Source organism: Mustela nivalis (genome assembly GCF_964662115.1).
Source record: "Mustela nivalis genome assembly, contig: HAP1_SCAFFOLD_1370, whole genome shotgun sequence".
In the NCBI taxonomy this organism is placed as follows: Eukaryota; Metazoa; Chordata; class Mammalia; order Carnivora; family Mustelidae; genus Mustela; species Mustela nivalis.
In genome coordinates, this window is record NW_028135294.1 from 125,103 (window position 1) to 148,000 (window position 22,898).

Sequence of the window (22,898 nt, forward strand, 5' to 3'; positions counted from 1 at the left end):
CCACACTTGATTTGATTCTTCACACTTCAGGGCCTTCTGTGTCATCTCTGGTCACTAAGGAGAGCTGAATACTCTTGTCTCAGAGGTTCTGGAGGGGTCTGCCAAGCTCCATGCTCAGACCTCTTTTCAATTCCATCTTCATTCATTCCAGGTGATTCCATCAAGTCTCATATATTGAAACACCACCTACAAGCCTGTGACTCCCAAATTTAGATCACAGATGGGTCACTTCTTCCTGATTTACAGACCACTATATCCATGTGCTCACTCAATGGATAGAAGTCAAGAAACAGTCTCCACGGTTTTTCCCTCCAACCTGCTCCTCCCACGGGCAGCTCCATCCTTCTAGTTGTTTAGGCCAAACACCTGGTCCACTCCTGATTTCATCCTTTCTATCACTCCCCAGATCTAATTCACCAGCAAATCCTGCTGGCTCTATCTTCAAAACAGACCCAGAATGCAACAACCACCCCCTCATCCATGTCCCCCTTGGACCAATCTGCCATCATCTTCAATCTAGAGTCTTCCATCAGCCTCTGGAACTGGTCTCTCTCTCTCCCTGCTACTGTCCCCCAACAACTGACTTTCAACTCAGCAGCCGAAGTGAATTTTCTAATATATAAGTCAGATTCTATCACTCCTCTGCTTGAAACTTTCTGGTTCCCCATCTCACTTCTGGACTCTGCCCTCCTGTGTCCACTCTTCCACATTATTACATCCCCCCTCTTTGTGATTCCTCGGACTCACAGAGCATCCTCTAGCTTTAGGGCTTTGCATTTTTTACTCTCTGCACTTAGAACACTCTTCTCCCTGACACACACCTGCTCTGACGCAGAGCTTCCGGCCTTTGCTCTCCTGCTTCCGGCCTCTGCTGTCTGTCCACTTAGCACCAACGCCCTCCCTGAGCATCCCCAGCACTGCCTCTGCCCCTTCCTTGCTAGAACACGCATCACCTTCTGACATGTTATTCATCTTATGGTTTTTGCTTGCTTATTGTTTGTCTTGCCCACGAGTCGTAACCTACCTGAAGGCAAGGTTTTGTTTTTAACAAGCTTTAGTCCACAATGTATCCTTCAATGGCTCGGACAGTGCCTGGCATGTGATGAGCACTCAGAAATATTTACTGAATGAATAAATGAGGACCACAAGTTTCTCACCTATTTCAGGACGTGGATTAGCCTGACTTCTAAGCCATAGACGAACTGAGATTTGTGATGCTTGTTAGTGATGGATGCATTTCCAAGGGAAAAAAATCTCTCATTAAAGAGTTTTGAAACCATGAGCTTATTATACTTCTGTGGAAGACTGACGTAACTGGAATGTGTTGCCTTCTATATGTAATATAGATACAGATATTAAGGCTTTTTCCATTGTCATGACCAGCATCTAGCCTGTCCTCATTCTATACATACATTGGGATATACTGAATAAAGAGCTTGTATTCCCACTTTTTAAGCAGGGGATGAATAAATGAAGCAGGAGCTGGGGGTATCAGGATTAGAGATTGTCCATAGAACAGACAATTCCCCAATTGACAGCCAAGAGGGTTAAGTGAGGATCTATTCTCTCTTTGTTCCTGAAAAGAATTTTCTAGACCAAGCTGCAGCTAGAAAGTTAAAGGTGGAGGGAAGGACTAGCACAATTTTTCCACAGTTTTTTAAATAAAATAATTAGACTCAGAGGAAAAGAAATTAGAAGAAAGTTGGAGATGGAGAATTAAAAAGAAATAATTATCTGAATGCAGAGCAAAATGAAGGAAGGAAGGAGACAGCCTTCAGTAATAATAAGGTATGCATTGAGTAGAGAGCTTTTATTCCTACTTTTCAAGTAGAAGATGACTAAATGAAGCAGGAGCAGGGGGTGGCAGCGTGTCAGGGATATTGGTAGTTAGAGAAATGTGGTCAAAAGTTTAGATAAAAGTATGATGGTAGATTAAGGAGTATCTCCCAACTTTCCTTTACCCAGTTGTGGCTTCCAAAGAAATGCTAGGCAGAAGCCATCAACACAGCCCATTTGACTGCTGGATAAGTCATTGTGCATTAGGTCTTGAGAAGTTACGGCCACCCAAGGCTGATTTGGCTGCTGGTTTAAAAGATGCGAGGGAAGAGGATAGCTCAACAGCCTCAATGCTGTCCACTTTTCAGTGTGGACAAGTAAAGTTGGGTTTTGAGAAGGTGATCTCTTGAGACACCCAACCCAAAAACCACAAGGGAAGCTGGCTATAGAATTCCCCATCCGAATAGCCGTCACAAAACCAGAAAAGCAACATTCAGGCTAAAATTAACAACACAAGAAACAACGTGTTGGCGAGGATGCGGAGAAAGGGGAACCCTCTTGCACTGTTGATGGGAATGCAAACTGGTGTAGCCAGTCTGGAGAGCAAAATGGAGGTTCCTAAAACTTAAAAATAGAACTACCCTACGATCCAGCAATTGTGCTACTAGGTATTTACCCAAAGGATACAAAAATGCAGATTCAAAGGATGCAGATGCTCCTAGATGTTTATAGCAGCATTATCTACAATAGCCAAACTATGGAGAGAGCCCAAATGTCTATTGACTAATGAATGAATAAAGATGATGTGGTCTGTGTGTGTGTGTGTGTGTATCACTCAGCCATCAAAAAGAATGAAATCTTGCCATTTGCAATGACATGGAGCTAGAGTATATTTGCTAAGTGAAATAAATCATAGAAAGACAAATACCATATGATCTCTCATACGTGGAATTTTAGAAAGAAAAGAGATGAACTTATGGAAAGGGGGAAAAGAAGAAAGGGAGAGAGGAAAACAAATTGTAAGAGACTCTTAAGGATGGAGAACAAACTGAGGGTTGATGGAGGGAGGTGGGTGGAGGATGAGCCAGGTGGGTGATGGACATTAAGAAGGGCACTTGTAATGAGCACTGGGTGTTGTATGTAAGTTATAAATCACTGAATTATACTTCATAAACCAATGTTGCCCTATCTGTTAACTAAAATTTAAATTAAAAAATAAAAGCAACTTTCAAAAGATACTTTTTAAAGGATATTTTTAATATGTATTTAAAATATGTATTTCTACAACTGTAATTGTCTTTTTTCTCTATGTTGCTTGCCTGATTATTTTAATTTATAAAGTTAATTTATACTCTTTCTCAACCCACAAGGACTCAAAAACAATTCAGGAAAAAAAAATGTATAGCATAAAAATGTTTTTTAAATTAAAAAAATCAGGACCAGAGGGAATAATAAACTAGAACTGAAAGTCTAGTCTGAAGGGAAGTAAAATATGTTCATCACAGTGTTCTAAAAAGTTCTCAAAGTTAAGCAGTAAACTCAGCTTTCTGTTAACCGAGCAGTCAAAGCGAAAAGAGAAACAGAACCAGTTACATGATTCTCATGTCCACACAGAGAAAATATTTCAGTTCCTTAGGGGAAGTAAACGATTTCCTGGAATTCAGATCTGCAAGAATTTCCTCCCATGGGGCATCATATAGGAGATCATGAGTACTACATAAAGGAGAACATCTAAAACCACGCCCCTACCGTAGGCTTCCTACAGCTGTCCTTGGTAAATGTAGGAAAATCAAGAACATATACTTCAGTTAAAACCATTCTCTCAGAAATGAAGACAATATAAACCAGTAGGAATGAGCATATACCTTCCTTGCAGTTCAGTTTAATCTAAGAAGCCAACTGTGACTATCTTGAGGGAATGAATGTACCTAATCCCTCAGTTTTTTTTCATACACCACATCTACCAGAACTAAATGTAGAACTCAACACAGAGAAAATTTACTAGACGTTTTGGTTCTTCTTTGTCTTTGTAATTTTCATCTTTAAAAAATACATTTCTATTGCAGTGAAATATAGAATGTATGCCTTTTTTTTTAAGTTATTTATTTATTTATTTGACAGATAAGAGATCACAAGTAGGCAGAAAGTCAGGCAGAGAGAGAAGAAGGGAAGCAGGCTCCCTGCTGAGCAGAGAACCTGATGCAGGGCTTGATCCCAGGACCCTGGGATCACGGCCTGAGCTGAAGGCAGAGGCTTTAACCCACTGAGCCACCCAGGTACCCCTCCTTTATTTATTTATTTTTTTAAGTTAAATTTTTAAGTGCTCAGAACAGTGCCTGGCAAGTAAGTGCTAAAAAAATATTCATTTAAAAAGGTGAGGGGGAAGCCTTTCATGTCACTTGAGGAGTGGGGGAAGTGGCTGTATAAATTAATTATACATAAATAAAATGAGCTGATTGAGGTTTTATACCTCTCTGTATCCTCCACCAATTATCATGATTTTTCCGAAAGCAGCCCAGACTTAGGGCAAGCCCTTGACTGTTTTAATGTGGGAATGTGACAAAAAATCTGGTGGAGGGGGATTACTACAATTTCACGTAGAGGAGAATTTCAAGGTTTTGAAATATCAGAGCCTTTTAAAATATCTTCTCCGGATGGAACAGCTGGACCTTCAGAGTCCATTACAACCTAACCAGCCCTTCCTTTCAACCCACTTCCGCATTTTAAGTCTCTGTTCATGGAATGCGTCTAATTTGTTCTTTGGTACATTGTGGGCATTCAGTAATGCTCTACGGTAACAATTAAAAAAATGCTAAAGAGTTTCATTATCACATTTACTTGTGACCTTGTTTCCTTTTCCTTAATCTTGCAAAGTGATTTTAAAATGCAAGCAAACATTAAGAGAAATTGAATATATTCTGGAGGCATGCATAAAGTGGGTTTTCTACATTTGTAAGAACAAATAATCCACACGTATATTTAAACCATTTTTCCCAATAATAACAGACGTTCAATAATATGACTGGGACATAACTGAAAGTGGTGGAGGTCTACCAGGAAGATTATGGAAATCGGACAATGAAAACCTGGGACAAAAATCAGACAAAACCTCGTCTCTTACTGCTACAATTATTCTTTGCCTCTTGTCTTCTGTGTGTAACACCCATGTAAGGCTTCCTACGAAATACTTCGCAAAGTAAAACAACTAGTATTGAATACAAAGAGTCTATGTGTTTATCCAAATCAAGGTTCAAGAATCAGGTAATTTTTTTTTTTTTTTGCTTGAATTTCCTATTTCAGATGTCTGTTTCTCCCATATTGGAGAATCAGGGATTCATCTTTAAAAAAAAAAAAAAAAAAAAAAATAGACGAATACATGCAAATGGATAAAACACTGTTTTAGGGCGACATTCGTACCAATCTGCAGTGCCGTCGAAGGTTCCACACAGAAGATTCTCATGGGGGTTAGGGGAGGCACCTGACAAGGTGTCCATTCAAGCCAACCTACCCGCTTGCTGCTCTCCTCCTCCTGAGCCTTCCTGAACTCATGTTCTAGGGAGCAGTCCAGCTCATTGAAGAGCCCCACTTCCTCGCAGTTCTTCAGGAACCTTGTTGGAGTCGGAGTCTGATCTGAAAACAGAGATCGAGTGATCATACATGGGTTCTTTTCCTCAAAAGCCAGGAGCAAGCATGAGCTCAATTGACAAACCCCCTCCCCTCACCCTAATAAAGATGCCAGCTCGTCATCTTTAATTTTCTACCCTTTTAAATAAGATGGCAATAGGGAAGAAAATAAAACCACAAATCTCATAGGAGGAATGCAATGTGTAGCATGCTGCATATGTGAGGGTTTTCCAAACTGCCAGACAACCGCCAGGGAGCCCACCATCAACTTTCTGGGGTTCCTATCACTTGAACACGTGTCACAATGTGTGGAATGACTTCTTTTTCCAAAAATGAAAAAAAACATGATTTAGCGAAAATCAGGCCAAAAAAATCTGCTGGGCCAATGTCAAGCTTGACTTTAGGGAGCTGGGAGTTAAAAAATAAATAAATAAAAAAGGTTTTGTAAATGTTTATATCAAAACAAAAAGAAACAAACAAGCACATTAATTCCTTTCTCTTAATGAAAATGGAAAATACAGCAATTCTCTCTCTCATTTTGAAAGTCACAGAGGATGATGAAAGTTTCCAAGTCAAACACATTCAGCTTTCATCCATTAAAAATATAATTATTAATTTCATTTTCCTTTGCTATAGCCAAAGGAATGTTCTGAGAAAACTCTTTAAAAGGAATAGAATTTCTTTCATATTCTTGACTGTCTAGCCAGCCTACTACTTAGGAGAGTGGAGAATCTGAAGCTGCTATTGGTGGCTTAATTTTTTTTTAATTTTTTAATTTTTTTATAAACATATAATGTATTATTAGTCCCAGGGGGGTGACTTAATATTTATGTGGCTTTTGACACATAAATATTGCAGTTTACACAGTGGTTTCACACACGTTCTCTATAATCTAGATCTCACAAGATACTGTCAGGTAAATGGGGTAGAATTACACCTTTGTAATCACTAAGGATGGTTATCTCTCCTGAATAACACTGTATGCTGTCCTTGTCTCAGAAACAGCAGATGGCCAAGCCAATCATTTTGCAAATGAGGAAAATGGAAGTCCTGTGTGATTCAGGGTCTCATTCAAGATCTTCCAGGTAGATGTGATGACACCAGGATTATAACCAAAGCCCTGGCACCATTTCCAATAGGCACATGTATTATTCCCACCTAAGGCAACAGCACACACAGTGAGACTGATGATGGCACTTGTCCACCTAAAACCATACTCAGTCGCCAAATCTCTTTCTTCATAGTTCTTGAACACATCACTACTAGGCAACTGAAGAGGGTTGAAACAAATGTGCCATTTCTACATGCTCTTTATACAGTCCCGTATGATGAGGAACTAGAATCATATTTACTTTCCTAATTCATACAGAGAGCAGTTAATCCCAGTAAATTACCCATTGAGATTCAAAGAAATAGCTTAATATTCATGAAGCTCAAAATAGCTTGATAGCTCCTATGGTCAGCCCTTCTAAGGTAAGGTCTTCTGATTCCCTGCAGCTTTTCTACCTGTTAAGTGCCCAGCTGGTTGACTTGAATTTCAAAGCAGCAAAAATCCCCTTCTGCATTCTTTCTCATTCTTAGCCCGAATTCCAGATACTGAGCTCTCTTCCTCAATATACAGAGAGCCCACCACAGATGGTCATAAATCAGACATCACAGATAAAAGCCATGCAAAAGTTGGGTTTGGTTTTTTAGCACATTAATTTATTAAGATTCACACATATATACCTATGCCCCTATATATATATATATAATACATATATGTATTTATACACATATGCATATATATAGTGTGTTATGTGCTTATAAAAGATAAAGTTAGTATTTACAAGCATTTTGCAGTTTACAAACATTTTCACCCAGCCTGTCTAGAGTCTAGATCTCACAAAGTCTGAAGAGGTAAGTAGGCACATATTATTTTAGAAATAGAGAGATAAGTACCTTGCACAAGGTCACAGTTCATAAACATTTTATCACTGTTAAGTCCTCTTTCACCTTCAGACATAACCCCTTCTCAATCTAAATCCTGTGCTTTGCCCAGACTCTCCCCTGGATCTGAAGGAAAAGACAATGCTGACAACCCAGAAATCTAGACTTGAAAACTGCGTGATTTGGGGGAAATTACCTACTTTCTCTGGACCTCATATTCCTCATCTTTCAAATACAATTCTAAAGTTACATGTTTCTATGAATCCTAAAATCACCACCGTGATGGGTTCTCTTCAAAAATCACTGTATGTAGGTCAAGGGGAGAGGCGTGGGCAGCTAGGTGAGCCTGTTGGTGGGTATTAAGGAGGGCACGTATCGCATGGAGCACTGGGTGTGGTGTACAAACAATACACCACAAATTTCCAAGAGTGGAAATAAAGGGATATGTCTGCATTTGTGTGTGTATATGTGTGTATGTACGTATTCTTCCATTGAGTGGGTGCTTATTCTATGTCAGGCATAATACTAAGTGCTGTGTATGATCCATCATCTCATTAATTTTCATACCAACCACATTTGGTAAGAAATCTTCTTACCCCCTTTACTTAGAAGGAAACTAAAACTCTCCCCAGGCCCCATTTAGAAACTGAGTCACATAACTGTATTGATAATTGGCAATCCTAACCCTCCCCGGCTCTTTTAAAATATCTTGGAATCGTTTGTACCCCTCTATAATAGAAGCATGTTACAATCCTACAGACCTTCTACTATCTCGCAGGTCATTTTGTGAGTAAAAAACCCGAGAAAACAACCCAGGACAGAACTGCCATATTAGACCATTGGTCATCAGTAGGGATTTAGTTTGCTGGGTTTTAATTTTTCTTCTGTTCCTCTATATTTCTCTATTGGAGATTTACTGGTTGAGGGCCATGATTCCAGGTGGAGAGAACAGTCATCCTAGTGGGGTCCATAGCACTCCTGAACTCTGAGATGAGTTCATGAGATGGGCCATCAGATTGAATTCAGACTGATGTTTGGAGGGCAAGCCCTAGGGAAGTTGAGAAATGTCTTCTGTCTTCTTTCAGCAAAATTATCCCTTCAGCAACAGGAGCCATGGGCCCTAAAGAGAGTTGGTTCCCTCCTATCCCTAGAGCAGAAGACCCAGATGGGGGCCACAGCTTTGTTACTAAATGCAACTTTCTTTGCTGTGTGATATAACAAGGGGATAGCAAAACATATCTATATCCACATTTGGAAGAGATAAGGCACACTGTTCTTAATTTTTAATTCATTTTCTTCTTGTGAATGAGCTATTCTTTCCAGTTACAACAGGAACCAGAAAATGGAGCTTAACTTTTATTTTAACATTTATAGAATTAATACAAGGTCTCTAGCTGTCTTTGATCCCACATGGTACCAGTTCCAAGTAAGCCAGGAAATGAGCCAATCTTCAAAAAGGGGACAGTTAAATCTATCAGCAGCTTAAATAAAAGAGTCAGTTTCTCAGCCACGGATGCTTTGTCAAATAAATATTCCAGCTGAAATTAGACCTGATGTAGGTGAGTAATATCCATGGCCATAAATTAAAATTCTGATAAACCTCACCTTCTTTAGAACCAAGGGCAAGCACCAGCCATAGCCACAGCCATTTCTGTATGGTGAGTAACAGGGGCTGGTGCTCCGCTGGTGAATAATATCTACGGTGTGTTCAGTAGTTACAGGCCCCATCCAAGGCCTTACAGGAACTGGCTGCAGTGGGAACTCAGAGCCCAGATGCTCGTTGGAGGACTTATGCTCACCTTTCTTTCAGTATTTCCACTTGCGTGAGGACCAACTGAATGCGAGAAACAAAGAACCCCAAATCTCAAGCTAAACTCAACGTTTGTAACTTTTGAGTTTAGGCTTTACTTAAGTTGAAAGTACTTTTTTGCTATTACCTTTGCAAATCCAAATTGGCCCTGCAAAAAAAAAAAAAAAAAAACAAACAAACAAACAAACAAACAAAAAAAACCTGCAGGCTGCTTTCTCGCGGGGAGATTGCAAAGAGCACAGCTGCTTCTCAGGTCACCCAGACAGCTGGGACCTGTGCAAGTAAGGCAGCTTAGCCACTTTTACCTGTCTTATATGTCCTCAGAATTCTTTTACCACTCGGACAAGATTGGCAGCAAAAGGGATTTTTTAAAAATCCCTTGCAAATGTCATATTTCAATATCTGTCTCCCTTCCTGGAATAGTGAGTCTGTACCTCAAAAAAGGAGCACCTTTTCACAGACTGCTGCCTCTGTAAATAGCTAGGTAGAGGATTCCTGCCATGCAGAGACCCCACTTGTGTATTTACCTGAAAGAGTGCCACAAGCTTGACATGATGATTTGGAAATTCACCCACCTGCTACACAACAGGAAATCCCGCACCCCGCTACCTCTGGGAAGGACAACACATATGTGGCTATAGCTATTAGGGGGGGGGGGACTCACTAACTTTTCTAATCAGTCCCTAGTCTGCCTAGCGTCAAGTGCTTCAGCCCCAGCAAGTCTGATCATTCCAAAGTCTAAATGACAAGCACAAAGCTAAAGCCTGAAACCTGATTCTTCTTTTAAAAAGTGTTTAGTCTGCTCTACATTTAATAATAGGTTGCTACCTTATTTCGTTTCAGAGCTGCACTTGAGTTACATGTTTGTCTATGTTTCATTTTCTTCAATGATAAAAAGACAAGGCAACAAGTCATCAATTAAAAAAAAAAAAAAAAAGTAAAAGTAGAGTTCTCATAATATACCAGAGAAGAAGAATGCAAACTTCTGAAGCAGAATTTTCTTTCCCATTGATCTAATATTTTCAATGGTATCACTAAAGGGCTATGCTAGGTAATTTTACATCATTTTGTGTTAAATTGACAGTGACTGGGAATGTTATAAAAGCCCTACTAATTCATACCAGTTATAAGAAAGATCAGTTTGGATTGGTGACCATTCTAATTATAGGGTATTTTTTTAAAGGTATTGCATTTTTATTATTTGCATGACTCAGATTCAAACAACAAAATGCAGCTTAATGGAACTCCTCAAGAATGCTGCTCAAACCAAGAGAGAAAAGCATTGGGATTAGCATATCTATTTTAGTTAAGAGTTGGGCTTCTCAGAAAAGGCATTTTTCTCAGGCAGTTCTAATATTCTTTCTAGAGTTACATTTATCCTGTGAATTTTTCAGCAAATGCCTTTTTTAAAATTTCCTTAGTTCCTATCCCTGTGTGAATTTTAATAAAGTCTTAATCAGGAAAGTCTACATTAAGTGAATTTTAAAATATACCCTCCTTTATAAGGGGCACAATCACTAACTGACAGAATTCCATGGAATTGTAGATAGGCTCCTTTACAATAAATGTGCCTTTTACTGAGTGTGAATACACAAAGGAGCAATGGGGTCCTCTCCATAACACTGAGGTTACTATTTCCCTGCATCTATCCAAGAGGCAGTGCTTCCATGGCACAAACCAAGGCAACTCCGGGTTTTTAAACAATAGCTGTGGAATGTTTAAGGGTTGCCCATGGCTTGGGTGATCCAGGTCCCTGAGAGACGAGACACACTGGCAGAACTTTGGAATAGAATGCTGCGATCCACTTATGGTCAAGATGGAGAGCTGGCAGACTAGATGCCCTTAAGAGGGCCTTGAGTCAACTAGAAAATTCTCTGACAAGGGCATCTCCTATGACACATGGCTCCAAGAAAACACAGACTGAGATTTAAATTAATCAGGTAAATAACCCACCCCTACTCACTGTCAGCCATGGTCTAGCCAGAGTGTTCCAACAACAATCAAAGCACAATTTTAACTGACGTTAGAGGAGCTAAGCCAGTAGAAAGGGTTATGAACACTGGGATCATGTCTCTGCAAGCTAGGTGAACAGAGGGGATCCAAGGTGAATCTCTTATCAAGCCCTGCCCTGGACTGTGGAAGCTAAAGCTTCAAATTTCCACTTACTCCCTAATTGCCTTTGTCAAAAAGGATTGCCTTCCAGATGGAATAGACTGAAAGCCAGGTTTTCCTATATGAAAAGGCCTCTGATCAAGGCCTCTGAGGTGTTCAGGTGAGTTGTTAAAAAAAATTCAGGTTTACTTGACCAGCTAGAAACATGAATGAGAAGCTAACTTCTATAGAAGCTAAATATAAATGCCCATTGCCACTTGTCACAATGGAGGGGAAAATCTGATTTAAAAACACACTCTTGGGACGCCTGGGTGGCTCAGTTGGTTAAGCAGTTGCCTTCGGCTCAGGTCATGATCCCAGCGTCCTGGGATCGAGTCCCACATCGGGCTCCTTGCTCCGCAGGGAGCCTGCTTCTCCCTCTGACTCTGCCTGCCTTTCTGCCTGTGCTCGCTCTTGCTCTCTCTCTCTGACAAATAAATAAATAAAATCTTTAAAAAAATAAAATAAAATAAAATAAAATAAAATAAAATAAAATAAAATAAAATAGAAAATAAAAACACACTCTTTGGGGCGCCTGGGTGGCTCAGTCAGTTGCTTCTGTCTTTGGCTCAGATCATGTTCCCAAGGTCCTGGGATCAAGGCCCACACTGGGCTCCCTGTTCAGCAGAGGGAGCTGCCTGCCACTCCCCCTGCTTGTGTGCTCTCTTGCTCTTTCTCTCTGACAAATAGATAAAATATTTTAAAATAAATAAATAAATATAAAAACACACTCTTTGTTCCCCTATATGCTAATGTGTCAGTATAATCTCCTTCTGAAAACCTTTGACTATTTTTTTCCATTTGATGACTCTTGAAGAAATATGCCAGTAATAGAAGAGAAAACAGTTCATAAATGTATATCCAAACATAAATCTAAAACTAAAACATGTTCTTAGTACATGGAGCCTACCAAATCTAGATGTACAATGAGAGAATTATACACAGACAGGAGCTTTGGACAAACTATTTATCCTCCCGATCTTATATGCTCATATGAAAAGAGTGACCAGGATTAAATGACATAATGTATATAAAGCAGGAGGCACGATATAGGCATAAGATAAGGCAATAAATGGTAGCTACCATTATTATCATGCTGCCCTCTGGTGTGAGCCATTTCCAACACCCTCTGTTCCATAAAGATCTGAATAATTTCAATAGTGAGAAATCATGGTGTACCTTTGCCATCAATGGAAGAGGAGGTAAATATGGCCCCTGTGTGTGTGTGTGTGTGTGTGTGTGTGTGTGAGAGACAGAGACAGAGACAGAGAGATTTACTTATTTAGTCAGGATTCCAAAATGAATGTGGAGTGAGATATGTCACCTTTTCTCTGACTTCCTCTTTAAAATGCCCATGGATAGGGGCATCTCTGTGGCTCAGTTGGTTAAGTATCAAACTCAGTTTCAGCTCAGGTCATGATCTCAGGTTGTGAGATCAAGCCCTTTGTTGGGGGCTCTCTCTCCTTCTCCCTCTGCCCCTCCTTGCCCTCTCTCTCTGAAAAAATAAAAAATGATAAAACAATTAAAAAATAAAATGTCCACAGATTATTAAGTAGGTTTGTAGCAAACAGCCATGAGCAATGGCTCTGGGTTCTGAAATTATCTAATTTATCATGATCAGTCTCTTGGAAGACAAGTGTTCTACTCCACTGAACAACAATCTTGCTTTCTCCAGGGCGAGAATTAGGTTTAGAGCCTGGAACTAGAGACATTCCCTAATTCTAGACTTAATCCAGGGACACAACTGGGTTCAGAGAAGAGCTATTTTATCATTTGTGATAGATGCTTGGAATGCTTGAGGATGCCTGTCTCTCTCACATCTCTTCTGTGTGTGAGCTACACCATGTCCGGTGGGATGGTGTCACTGCTTTCAGTCTTCATTCAGAAGACAGGGAGAAAGGTCACTTGAGCCCACCATGCTGAGCATCAGGTCTCTGTTGAAATGCTGCTAATGTGGAAAGGCCTCTCCTGACCTCCTTTAGCAGCTCACTGGGCACCTGTTTCACTTTGTCATGTTCATCTTCATCAGAGCACTTGTCACTAACTCATACATTCTTGTTTACTAATCTCAGGGGAGGGGTGTTATGAATGATCTCTCTTCCTCCCCACCTCTAGTAGAATACAGTAAGTTCCATGGAAGAGAACTTGGTCATCTGTCTTGGTCAGTGCAGCAACCCCAGCACGGAGCACAACAGGATTTTTGCAGACACGTTCAGTGTTTGTTGAATGAATCAATAAGTGTAAATGAATGGGCAATCTCAGCCCCTCTTCCCACACCTTCCTGCCGCCTGCCCTCGTTTCCCTCCAAGCACACACCAGTTGCCTTCGGCACTAATTGGGCTGTGATGTCTGGTGTGATTCATTAGGTATTCGAAGGCATGGTTTCATGCATCCCCTTCTCAGGCTTCCTGGGTTTAACCTTTTGAGGAAAGGTGTGCAACACTCTTCACTTCCTTTTCATGAAGCAAAATTCATCATCTTCTAGATCACTATTTCCACCATACACCTCCACCACACAGAGGCACACACGCATATTCTTCTCATTTAGATTTTTTGCTTATTTGCTTGTCTGGCTATAAATAAAACTGCACTTTGATTCGCATTCTGGTTTTTGCCTGTACAGAACTTGGGAACTCTGTCAATAAGTGAGGTGGGAATTTCTGACAGGGCAAGATGTAGAAATTCCTGAATACCTAGCGATGATACCATTAAAATAGACCCAAATACCATACTGTTTCGCTCTAGTACAAAAATTTGATCATAATTTTCAAACCAAACAGATCTCTTGTCACATAATGGCTGATAATTTTGCAACCCATGTGTTAAAGTATATTGTCCTCAGTGGGTTCCCATTTCAAACTTGGCACCTAAAACCTCTGATATCGCAACTGCCCTCACCGTGAAATGATTTTCAGTTGCAACAAGAACAGCTGAAGGGAAAGACTAAAGCCCATCATGATATCAGGACTCCGGAAATGTACCACGAGGACCAAATAAGAATGGAAGGACCAAGGTAGAAGGGGCTAGAAGTCTTTGTCCTCAGAATCCACCATCACCACCCCATTCATGCCCCAACTATTGCTGTCCCTCTGGAATGAGGTTTTATGGTTACTCTCTATCCGAACGAGCTGACTCATCTTAATGAAACATTGTAACTATCACTTTTACTACTCTGCCTTACAGCATGTCAAAGATCATTTACAATCGTTTTGAGTTGTAGATTGTACCTGGTCTAAATAAAGCGGACTTTATGGCAAAGCTAGGAAATTATTTCAGATCTTCATAACTCTTTGGACACTTACCTTCAAAAAGTCTGTGGCATCTTAATTATCTTGCTGACTGAAATATTTGCAATTAATGTAGGACAAAGTAATTTTCCAAAATACAAGTTAACCAGATATCCTGAAATTAGTAATGAACACTCCTACCATACTTCCTCTTCATAATATGTGCCAAACTCCAATTCATCCGAAATGAAATTTTGTGTAATTGAATATTGCTTGGGAAAAAAAAAAAAAAAGTGGCCTAAAAGGGACCTGAAGAATTTTGCCCTACTGATGCTTGCTGATTTCAGGTTTAATTTATATTATTTTTTATTGTTTCTGTTACTTTCTCTCAAGCTGTAGGAAATCCTTCATCCTTAAGATAGACCACAAAATAAGCTTAAAGTACATTCAGAAATAAAATTCTAAAAGACATTGCAGTAGATTTTGGAGACTTTGATAAATTCAAACCTAAATAAATCAAGATATAAGACAAGTAAAACTTCAGTCACATTTGTAATTACAATCTAATATGCTAAAACTAACATGAGATTTGAGATACATACATCAAAGTCTTTCTTGGAAAAAAAAAGTAACAAAGCAAAAATACCCAACAGCCTATTACAGTGGAGCGTGGACAACACTGGCCCATGACATAACATAGACCTCTGTCACCTAAATGCAAAGTAATGAGCTGCACTGGACAGCTGTTTCTGTTCCAGCAAGAAAATTCTATGACACTACAAGCATGGAAAGTGGACAGAAAGTTTAAAAATGTAGCACCTAATTTCACTTGGAGTAAGAAATGGCGTCATATTAGCTTCAACACAAACCATGAGAAAGCAGAAGAAAAATGCGCCATTATTTTATTCATGCTATTTTCCCTCATATTTATTTCTCCCTTCATTTTCTTATTTCAAGTTTGACATAATAAAAATTAGAGAGAATTTCCTCTCAATAATTTCCCAGCTGGCACTACAATTACTGGCAGCAATGTCTTCAAGCTAACAAAGATCTGGTTAAGAACAACTGAAAAGTTGCAAGAGCTTAATCAAAAGCCTGTTTATAGGCAGCACATAGAAGTGTTCACACATCCTTAATTCCTTTTTTTCAGACCTTTGGATGGGGCTCCTTACAGGGCCACCCCAGCCGTTTACCTGAAAGATACTGCCTGGTACTTACCACGAAGCAGTAATATCACCACATAACCTAACACCCACCTCCCACTCTTCTCCCACCAAGAAGCCTATTTTTGGAATTCTATTTGGGAAAAATAAAAGGCAAACTTATACATTTAAATACTAGGAGCCGCGCACAGTCTACAACCGTCCTACTTGCATATATATCTGCTCCTTGTTGAACTATGAAGTTACACCACATTGTAAATGATAGAACAAACTCAATGATAAAACGGAAAGAATGGACCATTCTTCCTAACACTGCTAGGCTTTTATAATGCTTACAGAACTTTCTGAAGTTTCTGCATCTCTGTTTCTAGACTTAAGGGAAGATAAAACTATTTCTGAAGAGCTAACTAGTTCAATCCAAACAAACAGGCTGAGAGAGAGGTGGTGGGTGGCAGGGGAGGCAAGGGAAGAGGCTGCCTTTCAACTAGAGATTCTGCCAAACCACAACACATCTGCACCATTAACAAGTCACTGGCGGGACTGTGAAGACGTGTGGATGGCTCTGTCTCTAGAAGTATGAGATTGTGCGTATCAGCTGCTGAAACCAGACAAGGCAGTCCCCGCTGAGCAAGTCAGGGGGCTAGGACTCCACATCAAGGACCCTCATCTTTGCCCTGTGTGGGCAGCTTGGGAAGGCTGCTCCGTCACCCTAAGCCCCTTCTTCTCTATCAGTAAAATACGAGTTGTAATATTAACCTGCCTGACAACACTCTTACAGGATTTACTAATATTAGGGATAATAAAATAGTTGTAAAATTTAAGTGTCATAGAGATGCTAAATTATATGAGCCGGGCCTGCCAGGGCAGTCCGTTTCTCTTCTGATATCATTTAAAGCAAATTTACGGGTGTATTATCTCTTTCATGATGCCAAGGAGACAGTGGCTTCGTGAAATATTCCTAGCCTAAGAAGGGTAACAGGAAATGCTTCAACTACCCTGCCAGAGATTAGGAAACACTTTCACTTACCTTCTTGCACTAGATCTTCACAATGCGCCTGTGGAATAGACTGGGCAGACAAAATCATTCCCATTTTACAGAAAAAGGAACCGAGGCCCCAAATTGTTCACTAGCATGGCCCAAGGTCATTTAGGAAAGACCCCATGCTAGAGTTCAAGTTTCCCCACTCCTGGCTCTGTCCCGTTTTAATTCACTGCACCAGCCATCAAAATGGGAAGGAATGGTAATTGCTTGATGGATTGATTGTGATGCTGATTTATTTCTGCTCACAGCTGCTGAGCCCTTGCTTTGGTTCCCTACATTATCATCTTATTTAATCTCCCCCTTAGGAGGAAGGTACAGTTTCTTTAAAAAAAGTTTCACTGATCACCTCTGTTGCAAAAGAGAGAGTGTGTGCATTCTCCTTCTACTAGAGCCACATACCATTTTCCTTACAATTCTCATGCAAAATAGATCTTAGCCCATCCTCTAGTTTAGCTACAGTTCCACAGATACACTACATTGGGGTGTCCTCAAGAACAGCAAGCACACCAATCTTTGCATCTCCCGTGCTACTCGTAACAGCACAGTATGCATCATAGATGCTCAATGAAGATGTTCTGCTTGACTGATTACAGGTATGTGATTTTAAAAAAATACTTATATGGAGCCAACTTCCACAGTAATAAATATTTTACATTCCTGAAAATGAGAAATCACAGCTCTTTGGTTATTTGAGTGAACACCACATTAACTGATTACACTTCTGCTTACCATTATTTGAAGCCTCTGCTGTACCTTAGAAATATACGTTTTCAAGGCACAGAATATGCCAGTGGAAATCATGCTATCATAAGAACAAGTATCTCCCATGCGGCTGATGCCCTCACCCAGAGCCTTTTTTCCTGATGGCTCCTTACCTGATAACATATTGTCTGTTTTTATTGAGGGGAACTTCAAAGTCATTTCATGCTTGTGCCTATGAATCATCAGATGGTCCTCTGTTGGGAAGCGCTGTCAGACAAATAGAAAAAAAAAGGGGGGTGGGGGGGAGGGGAAAGGAGCCATTCAGTCTTAAAATATATATTTGCCATCACAGAGAAAAAGTTGTATTCAGCATTGCACATGTGACAGGCAAAACAAAAAATTAGTTCTGAAAAAGTGTGAAAGCATGCTAAGTTAAATGCCAAATTATTTTTTGCAAGCAAATGTGCTGAGATGTTCCTTTGAATTGTACCCAAATATATGTATCATTATTTCCTTTACAGTTTACCAGGGGCTTAAATAGGCTGCAGTAAAATCTGACTGAATAGTAATATGAAATAGGAGACCTTTGCCTGCCATCATCTCTGACTCCCCACACCTTCCCCAGGAATTCCTTGTATAGGCCTCTACTTCCTAAATAGTCTTTGAATATAATCAGCTGTGAAGACTCATCAGTCAACTAGGTATTTCTTTAGGAAATAAAGGTTTGCATCTGGGGAAGACTTTAAATTTGTGTTTAAAGAATAAGTAAGGAAAAGGTAATGAACAATGCTGAAAGTATTCAAATATTCTATACAATAGAACTATGCTATACCTTCGAAGAATAAGAGTGTTCGGATGAATGCTTATATATATTCACAAGAGAAATTAACGATGACATCATGACAAAGTAAATTCTCTCATTTTTACCTATATATGAGAAGAAAATATGTGCAAATAAAAAAATGAATTTAGACCCAAGTAGCACTGGAGTTTCGCAAGATTATTTGGAACTTTTGTCTCGTAGTTACTGTTCTACGTAACAGTATAAAATAGTATACTACAAAATAGTATGAAATAGTCTAAGCCATAATAAGTATGCTAGATGTTTTCTATAGATTAGCCAGAAGTAGGAAAAATGCATGAAGTAGGAAAAGAATTTTGATTCATGTCAGACATTAAGAATTACATGTCATGCTTAACTGTTTGACATAAACACCTACAAATATGCTTGTAACATTTGTATAGTATGTTCTGTTCATGAAGACCTTGCACACTGCACTCATTATGTGATCTTTTAGAAGTATACAGATGACTTATAGTCATATGACAAATAATTTTTAGTATTCTATACTCTGTACCATGTAGTAAGCCATTTTTAATTTTCGGAGAGTGATATTACAGTTGTTTAAAATGCAGCTCTCAGGGGCGCCTGGGTGGCTCAGCGGGTTGGGGCCTCTGCCTTCGGCTCAGGTCATGATCCCAGGGTCCTGGGATCCAGCCCCACATCCGGCTCTCTGCTCAGCAGGGAGCCTGCTTCCTCCTCCCTCTCTGCCTGCCTCTCTGCCTACTTGTGATCTCTGTCTGTCAAATAAATATATAAAATAAAATAAAATCTTTAAAAAAATAAAATGCAGCTCTCAAATGTTTTCAGTTGTCTGGCTTCTGGTCACATGGTAGGATTGGATTTTCTGACCCTTTTGTGGTTGAGTGGGGCCATGTAACTAGTTCTATCCATGGAGTCATGAATGGAAGTGACATGTCCCTCACATGTCAGCACCTAATTCCTGGTGCAAGACCCTCTCCCCTTTAACATGGCAATTCACAATATTAGAAATAGCGACTGCTCAATTATCCTAAAGCTTTGAAGATTTACGAAGAGCATCTCTGAATTCTAGATGATTAAGAAGAGGGTCCTGCCAAGTTACAATAGAAATGTATGCCTGGCAACTGAAATAAGACTTTGCTGTTTGAAGCCCCTGAAGCTTTGAGTTGATTTGTTACTGCAGCACATCCTAGCTTCTCCTCACTCAAGCTGGTGTGTTTTAATAACTGAACTTAATAGAGCATCTGCTTTACCAAGGTCAAATGAAAACACAACAAAAGACAATAAACTCTGCTGAACATTTCTGAATCTTTGACAATTTAGAAAGTCTCCCAGAGCTTCCCAGTTCCTCAGGATAGTCATTAGAAGTTTCAATTACCATTATATACTGTGGTAGAAATCTTCTCTGCAAATAGTACAGATTTGTGTTCATGTGAATGAGGGAATTCACTGGGCTAAATCCTCTGGAATATTCTGAAAGTAGTTTGGGGAATAAATATCACTTAGTTATTTGTCACATGTATCATATAAATTGGAGCATATAGAATCTGCAAAGCCTGGCAACTATGTCAAGTTCTAACTACATAGAAGTCTGCTTTATAAGGACATGGGGTTTTGCTGCAGCTTCATCTGTTCTCTTGCTCCTTTATCACACCTTATAATGACTACATCAAATATAAGACACTACCATGTGTGGTTTAAAGACAAGTTAAACTTCTTAGTCTTTCCATTAAAATCCATATTATAATTTTTATTGGGATATATATAATCAAGAAACAACATGGTAGTATCCTACATTTCGTATTTGTAAGCCACTTTTTGGTTCCATAAAATAATAGCCTAAAACAGAATATTAACCTGATTACTTACTAAATAACAATAATTTCCATAATATGACATATTAACTATAAATACCTCCTCAAAGAGACAACACAGGACATCACAGGGCTTTTTTAATTTAGCAGGAAAAAAGCAGCAAATTTTATGTAACCAAGATGTCCAGTCTATTACAGATACACAGCTGAGAGAGACCCTTTGAACTCAAAGCATGTTCACGCCAAGGGCAAAGGAGTGGTGAAATTAACAATGGACTCTGTGCGCTCAGGAAGAGCAAGAAAAGCTTCTCTACTCCTGGAACAAAGCTGCATACAAAAAAACCTCCCTGGTATTGTAGACCATTCCTAATAGCACCGAGCTTCTTTCCATGAGGGAAAAGGGGGGAATATCCTTCCTTCATTGCCAAAGTAGCATAGGCACTGGTAACTCACATTTGCTCCCCCTTCCCAATCCCCAGCCATCATTTCTTCCCCATGCAGGACCCCAAGTTCTGGAAGGTCACTACAGTAAATGCCATGATTACAACAGCAGACTTAATTGTGATTTGCTAACACCCCACCAAGAGACCCTTGGAATCACTAGGCAACTGCTACATTTCCTCAATTCTAATGCATCTTCAAATTGAAAGATGCACACATTGTTTTAAAGAACTTGTCAAAAAAGAAACACTTTCATCTTAAAAAAAAAAAAATACACCAAGTTTTAGATGCAGCTTCGCAAGGGGTTGAGGAGAAAGACTTGGAGTTTTTTCTTAAAACCAAGAAACTATGGAAATCCTCAATTCTCATTTTGTCCAACCAGTTCACTCACAGCCTTCTCAAGGAAATGACCTGTTCAATGACCTGAGTTCTAGGTCATTAGAAATGCACTCCTCAACCTTCACTACCGTCTCTACCTCAGAATTCGCATGTAACTTCATAGTGCTGCTTCCATTCCTTCCTGCCTTAGAGAAATAGCACCCCCTTCTCCCTCACGGGCTCTTGCACACCCTTGTCTTCTGGGGGTTTGTGCTTCGGTTGTGGATCTTCAATCCAGCATGCTCACTTCTCCTTCCCCTTGACTAAATCCCGCCCAGCTAGCCTTTCATTTTAAAAATGAAGGCTGCTTCCTTCCCAGACTACCATTATATCACTGTTTCCCATCATTCCCTAGTGCTCTTGAAAGAGTTCTCTATGCTGGCCACCTCCACTTCCTCACCACCCACTCACTCATTAATCCCTTCCAACCTGGCCCCCACCCGGACTCTTCTCTCATAGGTCACCCGCCAGGACCCAACTGCCAAACCCAACAGCTTCTGCTCAGCCTCTCTCTCACTGTCCCAGCTCTAGCAGCGTCTGACACCAGTGACCACATGTCTGTGGCATTATTTATTTATACCCTGCCTGATTCCAAACAGGAGAAAAGACAGCTTACAGCAACACATAAAATGGAATGGGAGAGCATCAGCTAAAAATCAGGGGGCCCCCCAAACAAGAAGGGATCTTAAAAAAGCAAAACTAAAGTCAAAACGCAAAATCATCAGGCGGCAGTCATTCTCAACTGGGGGCCATTTAGCAATGCCAAGAGACATTTTTGGTTTTCACAGCTGGGAAGTGGCCACTGAGACCTAGAAGGTAGAGGTCAGGGATGCTGTCAAACATCCTGTGATGCACAGGAGAGCCCTTCACAACAAGGAATTATTTTGTCTCAAGAGTTACCAGTGCCAAGCTTGGGAATTTCTGCTACACAGCCCATATTACAGCAGCAGTAATAGTAACAATGGTGAACGTTAATTGAGCATTTATTATGTGTGGTCCTTACACAAAATACATGTAGTATCTCTTCTAATCCTCGCAATGATTCCACTTGATGAGAGCTTTTGGAGGCAAAGAGGTTTACTCTCTAGCACGGCATGCCAACTTCCCCTCTTAAAGTTTAGATAAATGGAAAAACTGTGGGTTCTAGAAAAGTTATAGGGGGCTTATTGTCCTCAAAGAGGAAAACAAAACAAAAAACAACTCAGCTCTGATGATGAGCTGTTTCACCAGTAATCCAGAGGCCCCGTATCAAGTGACTATTGTAAAGGCAGCATCCTCCCTCCCCTTTCTGAAATAACAGTCCTGAACATCTGGTGGGCAGGAGGTGTCTGGCTGACTTCCAAGGGAAAAGTTAAGGATGGAAATGGCTAATGCTGATGTATTTCAGGGGCTGTGAGGGAAGCAGTTCAAACTATTCAAAGTAGAAAATAGTAATAATGAGGAGAAAGATGGTGATGAAGATGATGGCGGCAGTGGTGGTGGTGATGGTAGAGAGGGGGTTCTCACAATATCTTAGTGAAGAAACAAAGCCTACATTAGGTGAGATTGCCAAGTGAGAGCTGTTTCCCTGTCAAAAGGCAGCTACATCCCTGGCAGAACAGACCAAAGGATCCCCACACTCACCTGAGAGCAGCCCGGGGCACTGCAGACGAATGGCCTCTCCTGCTCTAAATTCATCTTGGATTCCTCATAAATCTGTAGGGACAGGGGGAGAGGGAGGAAGGAAAACAGAAATCCATGAATATCCCCTGCTTCTACCTAAGAAACTTGAGAAAAGCAATTGCTCGGAGCCCCTTTCTATGCCAATCCCCAAATTAGACAAGATAAACATGAACGCAAGCCTGAGTCCCGCCTTGCTGAAGTTCGCCAGGCTTTCTGCCGTCTGCGCTCCTATTGTTTGCCTGAGTGTAGATTTATTGTACTTTGAAGAAAAATGCCATGGGGCTGTTGCAGCAGAAATTCTGCCTCTGGAAAACCACCTGGACTGTGTTATTACCCGTAAGACTGCACCTGAGCAA

At 40.2% G+C, this 22,898-nt stretch overlaps 1 protein-coding gene across 1 annotated transcript in view; it reads right to left on the bottom strand.

Moving 5' to 3' along the window:
- Positions 1-22,570, bottom strand: part of LOC309857836 (cyclic AMP-responsive element-binding protein 5-like) — a 94,771-nt gene extending 72,201 nt beyond the window's left edge. Inside the window, exons 1-3 of the mRNA XM_082750591.1 lie at positions 22,504-22,570; positions 17,598-17,691; positions 5,285-5,406 (exon numbers count right to left, since the gene is read on the bottom strand). Coding sequence (XP_082606717.1) covers positions 5,285-5,406; positions 17,598-17,691; positions 22,504-22,557 — 270 coding nt within the window. The 5' untranslated portion in view covers positions 22,558-22,570. The remainder of the gene's footprint in view (positions 1-5,284; positions 5,407-17,597; positions 17,692-22,503) is intronic.
- Positions 22,571-22,898: the final 328 nt, after the last annotated feature.